Source organism: Vigna angularis, chromosome 8, assembly GCF_016808095.1.
Source record: "Vigna angularis cultivar LongXiaoDou No.4 chromosome 8, ASM1680809v1, whole genome shotgun sequence".
Classification (NCBI taxonomy): domain Eukaryota; kingdom Viridiplantae; phylum Streptophyta; class Magnoliopsida; order Fabales; family Fabaceae; genus Vigna; species Vigna angularis.
In genome coordinates, this window is record NC_068977.1 from 17,134,972 (window position 1) to 17,148,352 (window position 13,381).

Sequence of the window (13,381 nt, forward strand, 5' to 3'; positions counted from 1 at the left end):
GAGAAAGCAAAAATGGTTGGTTATCAACATGTGTAAAGGAAGGTATAACTAAAAAAAGTGAGCTGAAACAAAAGGGTTCTATGAGACAATTGTAATGTTCTATTAATGTTACTTACAAAGCTTGTTGGACAGAGGGTTTCTTCTGGAAAGTGTGGCAAAAAGCATAAAGATTTCCCAACTTGAAAGCAAATTCTGACTCAAAACATTGCTGAAGAAGGAAAACCATATTCCTTGAAGAATTTTCATCACAAAGGAAGGAACAAAAACCAAGAAAATAACATACAAAGGTAGAAAACAGTCCTTATAATTCCACAAAATCATCACCAAATCTTGTTTGGTTGGAGATGAGTAACTCAGAAAGCCAAGATTTGATCATCCACTGTGAAGATGAGCAGCAGGAGCAGCAGAATAGTGAAGATGATTTCTATGATGTTGATGACTATGACATTGATGAGTCCTACTATTTCTATGTCATCAATGCAATTCTAAGTGGAACTGCAAGGCTCAATGTTCTGTTGCCTACAGTGACGATCCTTGCCTTCAGCATTTTTGCACCAATTCTGACAGATGATGGTGAGTGCAACACATTGAACAGATGGTTGATGGGAAGTTTTTTGGCCCTTATGGCAGTGTCATGTGTGTTCTTCACCTTAACTGACAGCTTCAGAAGTAGCAGTGGAAGATTGTACTATGGAGTGGCAACATTGAGAGGGATATGGACCTTCAATGGGGGCAAGAAGAAGCCTCGTGTGCCATCAGATTATAGATTGAGATGGAGTGATCTTTTTTATGCATCATTGTCTTTGGTCTCTTTTCTTGCTTTTGCAGGGTTGCATCAAGATGTGGTGAAGTGTTACTACCCAGCATTGCCTAGAAAGCTCACCAACACTCTCCCTCTTGTGGTTGGTTTCTTTGTGAGTGTCTTGTTTGTTGCTTTTCCATCCAAGAGAAGAGGAATTGGATACCCCTTCTTGCTGCAGAGAGATCCTTTCTACTCTTCTACTAGACCTTGAACCCCCCCACTTTTCACCATTTCTATAGTCATAACATGACTTTGAGTAAGGAGTTTAGCCAACACATCAAAGGGATATTGCTTACTGTAGAGGGTTTAGATCCTCTCCTGTTAACAAAATATGATAATGTTATGTTTGAGAGAAACATGCAAAAGTAAAATCAATTGACCTACCTCAAAATAGGTCATGAGAGTTCTTTATTATGATAACCCTTTTGTGTTTTTTCTTCCTTTATAATATTAAAAAATATCTAAATTTAGTTTAATTTTATAAAATGAGGTTATAAAGTAAGATTTATTTATTTATATACTTTAAATTCGTCTTCTAATTATTCGATAACGGTGATATCATGATTTTAATAAATAACAAAATTTTATCAAATAAATTAATTTTTGTTATTATTTTAAGAAAGAAGAAAATAAAAAATAAATAATAGTATCAAATGAACGTAAAAAAATTTAGATATGTTAAAAAATTATTATTCTAATTTTTTTCATTAATCACCAAATGTTCTGACTAACCTTTTTTTTAAAGAACCAAAATGTCAATATGCATGACAACTGATTTACGTGAATTTGTTTTCAATTTTTGTATTCTTAATTCATACGTGACTATAGTTGTCACTCAGCTCCTCTAAACAAAATATATCACAACATACGCATGACTTCTACTCAATCATAAATTCTACATTACTGTTTGAAAATGAAAGAAAACATTTGAAAAATGAAATAAATTATATTAGGAGGAAAATGTGTATCCAAAATATCCATTATGAGATTATTTACTTTCCATAAAATTTGCTTTCTCTTTATTTATTAAAATGATGTTAAATTCTATTTATATAGGCAATTTTTAAATACATTGAATTTGAAATTCTTTCAAATTATTTCATTTTTAATTTGTTTGCATATGTCAATTTAAATTGATTGACTTTTGATTTTTTGTTTGGATATAGTATTATCAAATAAAAACAAAATTTAAATGTTAAAAAATTACTTGATTAAAAGTTTTCTCAGGCAACATTTAAAGAAAATGAAACAAATTATAAACAATAAGATTCATGTCGATGATAAAAAAAAAGTAATATCTATAGACATTGATTAAAAAAAAATCATAACATACATCATAAGAAGATTTAAATCCTCATTTGGTCCTCATATTTGTGTGTCAATCTCAAGTGGGTCATCATGTTTTTTTCAGTCTCAATCGGGTCCTTAAACTTGTTAAAATGAGCCAATTAAGCCATCTCCTTTAATTTTTCAGTAACGTCGTTTGCCTTTGATTACATGGTGCACAGATAATGAACTCAGTTTAAAATATTTAAATACGTGGATTTGAAAAAAATGAAAAAAAATAAATATATGTGGTAGGGGATGAGGGATTTTGCTGTTGATTGGCTTTTTTTTTTAAGTTAAACAGAAAAACTGAAATGCGATTTAGGGATTTCATGAGTTAGGGATTTTGCTAGGGTGAGTGAGTGTGAGAATTAGGGCTTTGTAAAATATTTGCAAAGACGAAGGCAATCACGTTGTGGTAGAGGAACGGAATTAAAAGTGGATGCCAATTAAGGTTAGTATCCTATGTTTTCTGCTTTTGGCCTTTACGAATATGTAGTTATGTTGCTTTGTTTATGCTTTGTTGTGGTCCCAAATTTGTTTCGCTGTGGTCCCGATAGTGGTATGTTTGTGCATTTAGGTTATAATTGATTTGGTACTGTTATTCTGTGATGGGTCCCGAGATTGGTAGAGGTTATGGGTCCCGAGATTGGTATGTCACTGTTTGTTGAAATGTGTAGAGTGTTGTGGTCCCAAAAGTGTCTTTATGAATTGTTTAGAAGTTGTGGTGACCTTTTCTGTCTGAGTGTTTCCTTAGTGGGGATGTTAGTTTGTTCCCTTGTGTCGTTGATGTCTGACTGTTTGCTGAGTTAGTAAATAGTGAGAAATAATAATATTTCCCCCCAAATGTACAGGTGTTAAAAGCTTGTGGTTGAATTATAATATTGCATGGCTGAACATATTAAAGTTGTGGTCCATCATTGTGGCCATTTTGTTAGTGATGAGAATGGAAATTTTAAATTTGATGGCGAGATAGCAGAATGATCTTATGATCCAGACCTGTGGTGCTATTTTGGAATATTAGCTTCAGTGAAAGACTTAGGTTATATAGACATAAAAGAACTTTGGTACAGTTTAGGAGGTCAGTCAGTGGTGCCAGATAGGTTAGAATTATTGAGTGATGATAGGGGTGATATGCATATGCTGAATATAGCAAGGTTAAATGATGAAGTTCATTTGTATGTGGTTCATAATACCATGGAACCAGAGATAATAGAAATGATTGATTGGGTTGATGGTGATGGGGTTGATGGTGATGTTAATGATGAAGTTGATGTTGCAAGCGAGGTAGAGGGTGAGGCTGAGGGTGAGGTTCATGGTGAGGGTCACTGTGAGGATGAGGTTGAGGGTGAGGGTCAAGCTGATGTTCACCCTAAAGTTGGAACAGAAATGGAGGAGGGTCACTGTAAGGCTGAGGTTGAGGCTCAAGTTGGAACAGAATTGGAGGAGGGTGACTGTGAAGTTGCAAAACAAATTGAACATGTGGAGGATGGTGAAGTACATGATGTAGAGGAGGTTGAGGTACATGATGTAAATGATTTTGAGCTGCAAGATGTAGAAGAGGATGAGATTGAGGATGATCATGTGGCTGATGATGAGGGTGAGGATAAGGCTGGAGATGATGGTGAGGATGAGTCTGTGAGTGAACATGGTGAGGATGAAGATGTAGATGAGTTTGTGAGTGAAGAAAGTCTAGTTGATGTCACCATTGAGTGTGACATTGGTAGTTTGAAACGAAATGTGAGGGAAGAACAACCTGGCAGTCCAGTAGGTGAGTCATCAAGGACAACTGATAATGATTCCATGAATGATGTTCGTGGCTTGTCTGACACTAAGTGGGTGTCAGATGAGTTGGATAGTGGTCCAGACAGTGAGGACGATGATGATTCCATTCGGAGAACTTTGTTTCCCACATTTAGCATGCCTACAAGTTTGACGAATTATAAATGGGAAGTGGGAACCTATTTCACTGAGAAAAAGGAATTTATAGAGGCCATTAGGACTTATGCATTGAGTAATGGAAGAAATTTGAAATTCATGAAGAATGACAAAAAGAGGGTTGCTGTAAAATGTTTGGGGAGCCAGGGTAAATGAAATGGTATGCTTATTGTGCCTACAGGTCAGCTGCCAAGTCATGGCAGCTAAGAAAAGTTATTGATGATCATAGTTGTAGTACAGTTTGTAATGTGAAGTCTAAGTGGTTGAGTCAAAGGATGGCAAAATCTGTTAGAGAAAACCCTAATATGAAGGTGATGGACATTAGGGACAAAGTAAGTAGGAAATGGAATGTAGGAATCTCTAGAAATATGGCTTATAGGGCAAGAGCCATGGCAAAAGATAATGTTGAGGGGTCATTCAAGGAACAATATAGAAGAATCTATGATTATGGTCATGAACTTCTAAGAGCAAATCCAGGTTCAACAGTCAAAATAAAGGTTGAAAATAGTAATGAAGATTGTATATTCAATAGAATTTATGTATGCTTGAAAGCATGCAAAGATAGCTTCGTTAGTTGTAGACCCATCATTGGATTAGATGGATGCTTTTTGAAAGGCAAGTATGGAGGGGAGTTACTAACAGCAGTTGGAAGAGATGGAAATGAACAAATTCTCCCCATTGCATATGTTGTTGTTGAGGTAGAAAACAAAGACTCCTGGACTTGATTCTTGGAGCTTCTCATTGCAGACCTTGGTGGGGAAGCTGTTTGTGGAGCATGTACATTTATTTCAGACCAACAAAAGGTCAGTCACTCATAACAAATGTTAATTACAACCTGCATCACAAATAAGTCAGCTGACATGAGTATTTGAAATTGTAGGGACTTTTGCCAGCAATTCAAGATCTTCTACCTTGGGTAGACCAAAGATTTTGTGTTAAACATTTGTATTCCAACTTCAGAAAGAAATTTCCTGGAAAAGACCTTAAACGTATGATGTGGAGGGCAGCAACAGCCACATATCCACAACTATGGGAGGCTGAAATGAGGAAAATTAAAGAGATAAATGTAGACGCATTTAAATACTTGATTGCAATTCCACCTAGGTATGTAATCACTTTTCTCCAAACCTTATTGTGCTTTTATTGTTATATTTGCTTCGACATTTTATATTTATTGACATTTTAATCTCCCAAGTTTTGGTCAAGATCTAGATTCAGTTCTAGATCACAATCTGACACTCTTGTCAACAACATGTGTGAGGGGTTCAACAGTGTGCTAGTTAGTAGTAGGTGTAAGCCACTTATCAATATGTTAGAAGACATTAGGGTTTACATCATGAAGAGATGGGCTACGAACAGGACAAAAATGGGTTTGTATCAAGGTTCTGTGTGCCCTAATGTTCTCAACAGATTCGAAAAGCAGTCATGGTTAACTAGATATTGGTTACCAAGGTAAGTTCACACCCACATTTAATTTCTGATCATCATTAACAGCATGTTGCTAATTGTGTTGTCATTTTTGTGCTCATGACAGATGGTCATCAAATCAATTATTTGAAGTCTTACACATTTCACAATTTGGGGAGCAATTTGTTGTCAATATTGAAAACAAGGACTGCAATTGTAGAAAGTGGTTAATAACTGGAATTCCTTGCACTCACGTAATAACTGCAACGAAATTCTTGAATTTAAATGCAGAAGACTACATTGGCCATTAGTTTAGGAAGTCTACTTATGAAGAGACCTACAACACCATCATTTATCCTATTAATGGTCAACTTGTCTGGGACATAACTTCATATCCAGATGTGTTACCCCCAAAGAAGAGGACAATGCCAGGAAGACCAAAGAAAAAACGAAGACTAGAGCCTTGGGAGTTGAAGAAGAATGACACTAAATTAAGAAAGGGTGGGAGCAAAAAAACCTGTGCAGTCTGCAAACAACTTGGACACAACAAAAAAACATGTCCACAACGACCTACAACACAATCTTGCCTCCACCAGATGTGTCTACTGACCAACCTACTCAACAAACACAACTCACAATCCCTCCAACAAGAGATGTGCCTATTTCTCAGGAGTCATCAGCTGAATGTCTTTCTCCAAACGTTATTTAATCTGTACTGATGAAGGACCAATGTATTATTAGTTTTTTGGTGTAATGTGTATTTCTCAAGACATATTTAGTGATGAAGATAATGTAGTATAACTTTTGTTTTGGTTTATGTGTACTTCATGAAGACATATTTGGTGTAATTTCTATTGAAGAAGTAATATCAGGTTTATTTTCTTATGTTATTGACTGAGTAAGATTGATGAAGTAATATCAGGTTTATTTTCACATGTTATTGACTGAGTAAGATTGATGAAGTAATGATATCAGGTTTCTTTTGTTATGTTAATATCAGGTTTGTTTTGTTATCTTATGCACTGAGTAAGACAAAGTTCATATAAGGTTTTTTTGTTAAATGATAATGAAATCCACTTTTTATTCATGTCGTTATCATATGTTTATGATGTTTAACAAAGTTGTTTTCTGATGTTACCTTTGCACTTCCTTTAACAACAGCAACCCATATGAAATTACATTAATCAAATAAGACAGTATTAAGAAGTCAAGTTTATATTTAAAACAGGCAGACAACAACATTCCATTCCAAACATCCTTCCAAAGATCAAATTACATTCATATAAACCTACTTTCATCAACCAAGTTTCATCAACATTGATATCACAATTACATTACAAACACATGTAACAAACACCATGCCCATTAAAACCTTCATCCTTTTCTCCAAAATAACTACACTTTTCTCCAAACACCCAATTCTCAGCTTCTCACCATCTCTTTCTTCCATCTTCATCACACTTTGTTCCATCTTCATCAAACTTCTACCCACTTCTTCATTCCTTGCACTTGCACTACTGTCTTCTAAATTCACCACATTTTGAGAATCAATGACTTCTTTAGTGCACCACTCAAAAAAGTTGCATCCAACGAAATCTTCACTCCCAACCTGTGGAACAACAAAACACACTCCCTTGTCACCGAAATCAAAACTCTCACCCTCTAGAAAATCAAAACCATACAATAACTCACAAAACTGTTTCCATTAAACTCACCTTGAAGTTAGGGCAACCCCAAAATCTTTTGCCCTTGTTTTTAGGGGTTTTGGCAACGCGGAAGACTGCAGGCCGCCCACAAAAGCAATTGGGTTTTACACCCAACCTTCTCCCACTACCAGAGCTATTTTGAAAACCCCAACCCGTGCATTTGCAAGACGAAGAACAACCAAACATTTCGTCACTTCAACACTGCTTCCACAACTCTTCCTAACCAAAACGGAGATGTTAAACACTTTCGAAATCAGGGTTCTCTCTAAATATTAACTTTTACGGCTAACACATCACACATGGCAATCTATTCCAATGAAATTTAATAAACAATGTCTCGTCAACTAAAACAGATTACACCTCAGCAAAGGCAAACAGCGTTACTGAAAAATTAACGGAGAGGGCTTAATTGGCTCATTTTAACAAGTTTAAGGACCCGATTGAGACCGAAAAAAACATGATGACCCACTTGACATTGACACACAAATATGAGGACCAAATGAGGATTTAAACCTAAAAGGAATCTAGTTCATATATTTCGAAAGATAGTTTCCTTTAAATTATAGCTGATAAAATCCTAGTTAATATCCAACAGAAAATATATATTAGTGGTACATAACAGCAAAAATGATCCTAACAATTTAATTAAAAAAAATTATCAACATTAAAAGAATTCGTCCCAATAACATTTCGATCTTAACTATCAACTTCCAAACTAAAATTGAGATGAGAAAAAAAAAGCTTGAAAATATATATAATTTTAACTCCTCACCTTTTAGGTGAAATTTAAATCCTCTACTATCAAGAAACTCAATTATTCTCATAAATTTTAAAATTTTAATTTCTTCGAAAAAACAGTTATCCAAATCATGCATTTAATCATAAATTATTCAAAATTATTTATATAAAGGAATTTATCTTCCTCCTCCAAAACACTAACAGTATCTATTTCTGTTAATGGGCTTATCCCAAATTTTCCATTAATTTTGCCCCTACAAATTATATATTAACTGCATTACGTAAATTGGCGATGATTTTTGTTTATGAAATTTTGAAATTCAGTTTTGTTACACATGGCTCTGTGATTTCGGAAGGATTCTGCAAAATCGATAGGGGTAAGCTATGGCTCTGTGATTCCGATACAGGTTTTTTAATAACAGATATATTATTTTTTATTAATTTATTGTTTATTTGTTATTATGTTAATATATTTTAAATGTAATGAAAAATAATACGTGTCAAAATATTATAAAAAAAAATCTACATATATTTCAGAAGGATTTCTGTCAAGGACTTTATTTTTTATTTTAACATTTAAATAATGACATTTATACGAGTATATTTTGAATGCGTTTTTATATGATATAAATATTATTATTATTATTATTATTATTATTATTATGTTTATCCTTTATTTAAAACTTTCTTTATGAAATTATATTGTAGTTGAAAGCTGGCAGGAAAATGGGGCCAGACATATAAAGCAAAAATCTACCATGCCCTCACAAAATCATCATTTTTCTTCACTTGCTAGCAAGAGACAAACTTCAAGAAACCCTCAAAGAATATGCCAACTAGACCACACTCTTCTTTTCTTATGTGAGAATGAGACATAACAACCACCAATTTTCTTCAAGATAATTGCACCAAGTTTATCTTCACTTTATAAGTTGACTTTTTTTTAGACACAGAAGTTGACATTTTTTTACAGAAAAGTTGACTTCATAAGAGTAAAATGGTGAGAATATATAACACTTAGTTAAAAATTTAGAAAATTCATTTTCCAACACTCTTTAATATTGGTTAAAATTGATTCAAATTTACAGAATAGGGAATTTCAATCTTTATTTAATAAGCCCTATTTGAGATTTTGTAAATTTTGAAATATTTCAATGAATAAGAAAAGGTGTTAAAAAAGTGTCTTTGTTGCTAAATATAGAAGAGGTTGACAAATTACAACAAAATGGCTGGCAACAAATAATCTCATCACAAATGATAATTTTATTTTACTATCTTAAGTTGAAAAATAGATTAATCTTTCTCAGACAGAAATCATGGAACTCTTGACAGAACCATTTCTATAAACTTTGTGTGCTTTTGAAACTATTATATTTTTAAGAATTTTTTCAAGAGTAGTTTATGAACACTTACTATATGAAATTAGAGTCATGAAAAAGTGGAAAAATGTGTTGGTGACTTCATTTTAGAATCTCTTTGTAGACTTCTCCATAAACACAAATAGAATAAAAATAAAAATTAACATCTCTTAATTAAAATGAATTTCTCCACAAGTTAAAATAAATGCAATTCATTTTTCTCTTTTACTTTTCATATATTAATGGAAAAACTCTTCCCAATTGATCCTTAGTCAACCTTAATACTTAACATAATTATAACCTTTTGGATTATACCCTTTTAGATCAATGTTTGAAAATTTCACATGGTGGAAGAAGTGTTGGAAAGTTCCACAGTGTCTTAGTTCTTGAAAGCTATGTCTTCTAGACAACTTTGGTTAATGCTTGAAGACCAGACGGAAAATGCCAAATGAAGTAGAATCACGCAGTAGAATATTTTCATGGCTAGAAATGTTTGGACTCTTTTACAAGAAAACTAGAGAAAGAGATAAATTGCACCCATAACAAAATTTAAAGGGGCAAAATAGCAATACCATGCTATAAACTATCCCACCAGAAAATTCCCTAGTCTTATTCTATCTTATAGTTTTGACTAGGACTGCATTACAATTTCATCAAAATTCCAATTTCTTACTCGGTCCCTTGTCACTGCACGGCTTCTGACAAGCCTCGGCGTGCCGCCAGGTATCAAGCTGTTGCTTGAACCAGCAGGTTGTGGTGTGACTTTGGAAGATGATGTTGGTGCAAGAAAAGAGTGTACTGCAGAGGGTGGAAGAGACAGTTTCCTGGTTAAGCAGGTTGCAACAGCATGGCATCTTCCTTCATTTTCTGCACTTGAAACAGAGTAGCTCCTGAAAGAGTGTGATGGTGATGGACTATCCACACTATGGCACACAAGACATGCCAGACTCATTGTGACTCTTGCAACCTTCATTAACAAGTTGTGTCAGAAGTAAGATTTGAATGAAACAAAGGTCACAATCAAACATTTTACTAAGCATCCATTCTCATATTAAACTAATTCCAGGATATAGCATGAGGGATTCAGCTCAACTTTGAACCATCTATCTTGTTATCAGACACCAAAGAAGCACCAAATAATGAAGTTTCCTTACACCGAAATTCCCTATGAGCAAATTGTTAACTAGGTTAGGTGTTGGACACCTAATCCTAAGTGAAAACAGACCAAACAACAAACCTCAGACACTATAATCTTAGAAGCATACTACTGTGATTATTGCAAAATCCATCACATTACTTCACCTGTCATCACTTAATACCTATATGTCTTCCATGTAAAGCAAGTATGAGTTTATGATGTTTAAACCATAAGATACAGCCTTTAGAACATTCTAATAATGCACTATGTGAGTAAGAAATATTTGATCAAATCGATCAAAACTTTAGCACTTCATTCTGAAAAGAATGCAGTCTGTGAGTAAGAAATATTTTATCTTCTCAACATATTTCTCAGACCATTAAGGAAAATGAAGCATAAAATATGATGATTATCAACATCAGAATGCTTTTCCCTTACAGAATCACATATATGATTATGTCACAGGGCACACTTGGGCCCTCATGTCTGGATCTGAGTAAAACATTTAGAAATTTATTAATCTTTTCCAAACCCAACCCTCACTTTCCACTGCCAGAAACTAGAAGACTGTCAATACAGGATGAAAAGTCATGTACTCTGATTATTCTATGCTTTTTTCTCACAAGGTCAGGTTTTCACAGTTTCAACAATATTTTCCTCTTCTGCAGCACATCCACTGGGAGAATTCAGACACTTTCAATGTTAAACAACAGAAAACCTCCGATGCAGAAAAATATAGATCGCATTCAATGAGGTTGGAACAGTTAAAAAGATGTCAGGAGCAAGAGGATGAAGTTGGAAGAAAAGTGACAACCAAAAGGTTCATGATTCTCAAAGGTTTCTGAAAAGGGGTCAAGCTCAAAGGTTGATGAGCCAAAAATTAGCTTAATGATTGATGACCAAGTTTGTAGGCTACTCATACTCATGCAAAAATTTTAAATAAGATAACAAACCCACACTCAAGCAGACTAGGAAATCTGTCATATACTCATATATATAGTAAAAAATAGATCTAAATCACACCTTTACTTTTCTACCACTACATTCATAACAACATCAATTACACCATAATTCTTGCTTTTTTAAATGTAAACAAAGCCCTCAATTTATTTTAGCCTTTATTTTGCCATTCCTATTCCTCTTCCCACACTTTTACTTTTTGGGGTAGGATTGAACACATGGTTATCCTTGAGTAAAAAGCTAAGGATTAATCTTTTGAAATATTGAGATCCATTTAAGAGATGAACATTTCTTAACACTGTTCGTGATCACATGCTCAAGGAACAAAGTTATTGGCAAATCATGTCACACCACCATGATTCCTACAATTTTACTTGCTCCACACCCTAGCTCTGATTCACATTTCTAAGACTTCACATTCCCAAAAGCCCCAACATCCTCAAAACACAAAACATAAACCCCAAAACAAGGTTTCAAAATGACCACTTGAACTGCATCTAGAGGACTTCGAAAGAAAAAAAAAAACAAACGGAAATGCAATTCTGACTACCCAAATCATTAACCGACAATGAAAGCACCGACCCACAAGCATAACATCACACAAGCACCAACCACAGACCCCCACAACGGGATCTGAACGGAAAGTATTGAAATTGAGAAGAATTCACAAAAGGGTGTCAGTTGAATCCACAAGTTACGCAAGTAAACTAAAAATGGAGAAAAGAAAAGATGGAATAGGAAAAAGTTGAATTGAGAAAAAAACCTCGTATCTGTGTCCCTCTGGTGCTTACGATTTGGGGAAAAATAGGTGAAGGATGCAGTGCAGAGAAGACTGAGAGAAAGAGAGAGAAAGAGAGAATGGTGTGAGAAGATTCGATGAGGAGCGCACAGAAGAGAGTGTGAAGAACTACACGTGTAGTAAATTCCCAACAACTACGTAACTACAGATAAATAAGGTCACTGTGTTCTGTTTTGTTTAAGATAAAATAAATTATCACATCAGTTACTTCACATTCATCCATATCTGTTATTATAAAAAGTAGTGAAAACTTATTATGGAATTAATTATAATTCATTCATTCATTAATAAGTAATTAGCTTTTGTAAAACTGATAAAAAATTTAGTTTTGTAAAATTTAGTACCACTGATCCTTCACTAAGATGGTGATTCGTTCCCTTTATTACTCTATGCTGGGAGATTCTTTCCCTTTAGTTAGTGATCTTAAATTAAAATTTTATTAAATGCTTGAAAGAACCTTTTTTAATAATTTATTTCAATCAAACATAACTGTCTTCAATGAAAAAATGGATATAATCTGCATAAAAAATAAATGGAGATTTTCTTAAATGGAGTTCATGCATCATCCAATTTTAAATAGACCTAAATTCTGATTTTAAATAGTATATTATTAATAAGGAACATTTATGATTATATATATATATATATATATATATATATATATATATATATCTGTGTGTGTGTGTGCATGTATATTAAAATTATATATACATATAGGAATAAATTAATAAATTTAACCATATATTTCACAAACATTTACTTATTTTTATATTAAAGCCATGTTTTAATAAAAAGTATAAACCTTTTATATAAAAAAAAATTCTTCCATTTTTATAAAAATGATTCAATTTATGTATTAAAAAAATCATTTTTAATTTTCATAATTTTACTTTATTTAAATTTTAGCCGATATTTTAATTTTAAATAAAATAAGTAATTAAAAAAAGTTTTCAAATTGGATTGGACTGGTCAATTCAATTGGAACCATTCCCTTATTCTGTTTGGTATTGGTGTAAAATTAATTTGGTTACAAACATTTCTGGAACAGTGATTTTTAGTCCAAAGTTATATTTTACAGATGTCTTATATATACCTTAATTTTCTTTCAATCTCATCCATTTCTAAACTCATCGCTTCATTTCATTATGAACTGATTTTCTTCTCTCTGATGGTTGCATTATACAGGACATTAACAATAAAGAGAAGAAT

General features: G+C 33.4%; 3 protein-coding genes across 3 annotated transcripts; 2 read left to right on the forward strand and 1 right to left on the reverse strand.

Annotated features, from left to right (window-relative positions):
- The first annotated feature begins 344 nt into the window (after positions 1–344).
- LOC108344386 (protein DMP2) lies at positions 345–1,013 on the forward strand. The gene has a single exon (XM_017582834.1). It carries the CDS (start codon positions 345–347, stop codon positions 1,011–1,013), a length of 669 nt encoding a protein of 222 aa, XP_017438323.1.
- A 3,205-nt stretch (positions 1,014–4,218) lies between these two features.
- LOC108344385 (uncharacterized) lies at positions 4,219–5,784 on the forward strand. The gene is made up of 5 exons (XM_017582833.1): positions 4,219–4,764; positions 4,814–4,869; positions 5,027–5,170; positions 5,273–5,518; positions 5,601–5,784. The coding sequence occupies exons 1-5, from the start codon at positions 4,219–4,221 to the stop codon at positions 5,782–5,784; spliced, it is 1,176 nt and encodes a 391-aa protein (XP_017438322.1).
- A 3,940-nt stretch (positions 5,785–9,724) lies between these two features.
- Positions 9,725–12,301, reverse strand: LOC108344795 (uncharacterized). Its single transcript, XM_017583293.2, has 2 exons — positions 12,137–12,301; positions 9,725–10,242 (listed from the first exon to the last, which is right to left on the reverse strand). Exon 2 carries the CDS (start codon positions 10,225–10,227, stop codon positions 9,907–9,909), a length of 321 nt encoding a protein of 106 aa, XP_017438782.2. The 5' UTR covers positions 10,228–10,242; positions 12,137–12,301; the 3' UTR covers positions 9,725–9,906.
- Positions 12,302–13,381: the final 1,080 nt, after the last annotated feature.

Bases quoted from the DNA above. Each gene is read 5' to 3' on its own strand.
- LOC108344386 (XM_017582834.1), top strand. From the start codon at position 345: ATGAGTAACTCAGAAAGCCAAGATTTGATCATCCACTGTGAAGATGAG.
- LOC108344385 (XM_017582833.1), top strand. From the start codon at position 4,219: ATGAAATGGTATGCTTATTGTGCCTACAGGTCAGCTGCCAAGTCATGG. The intron at 4,765-4,813 runs GTAGAAAACAAA...TTCTCATTGCAG, and splicing joins TTGCATATGTTGTTGTTGAG to ACCTTGGTGGGGAAGCTGTT. The intron at 4,870-5,026 runs GTCAGTCACTCA...TTCCAACTTCAG, and splicing joins TTATTTCAGACCAACAAAAG to AAAGAAATTTCCTGGAAAAG.
- LOC108344795 (XM_017583293.2), bottom strand. From the start codon at position 10,227: ATGAGTCTGGCATGTCTTGTGTGCCATAGTGTGGATAGTCCATCACCA.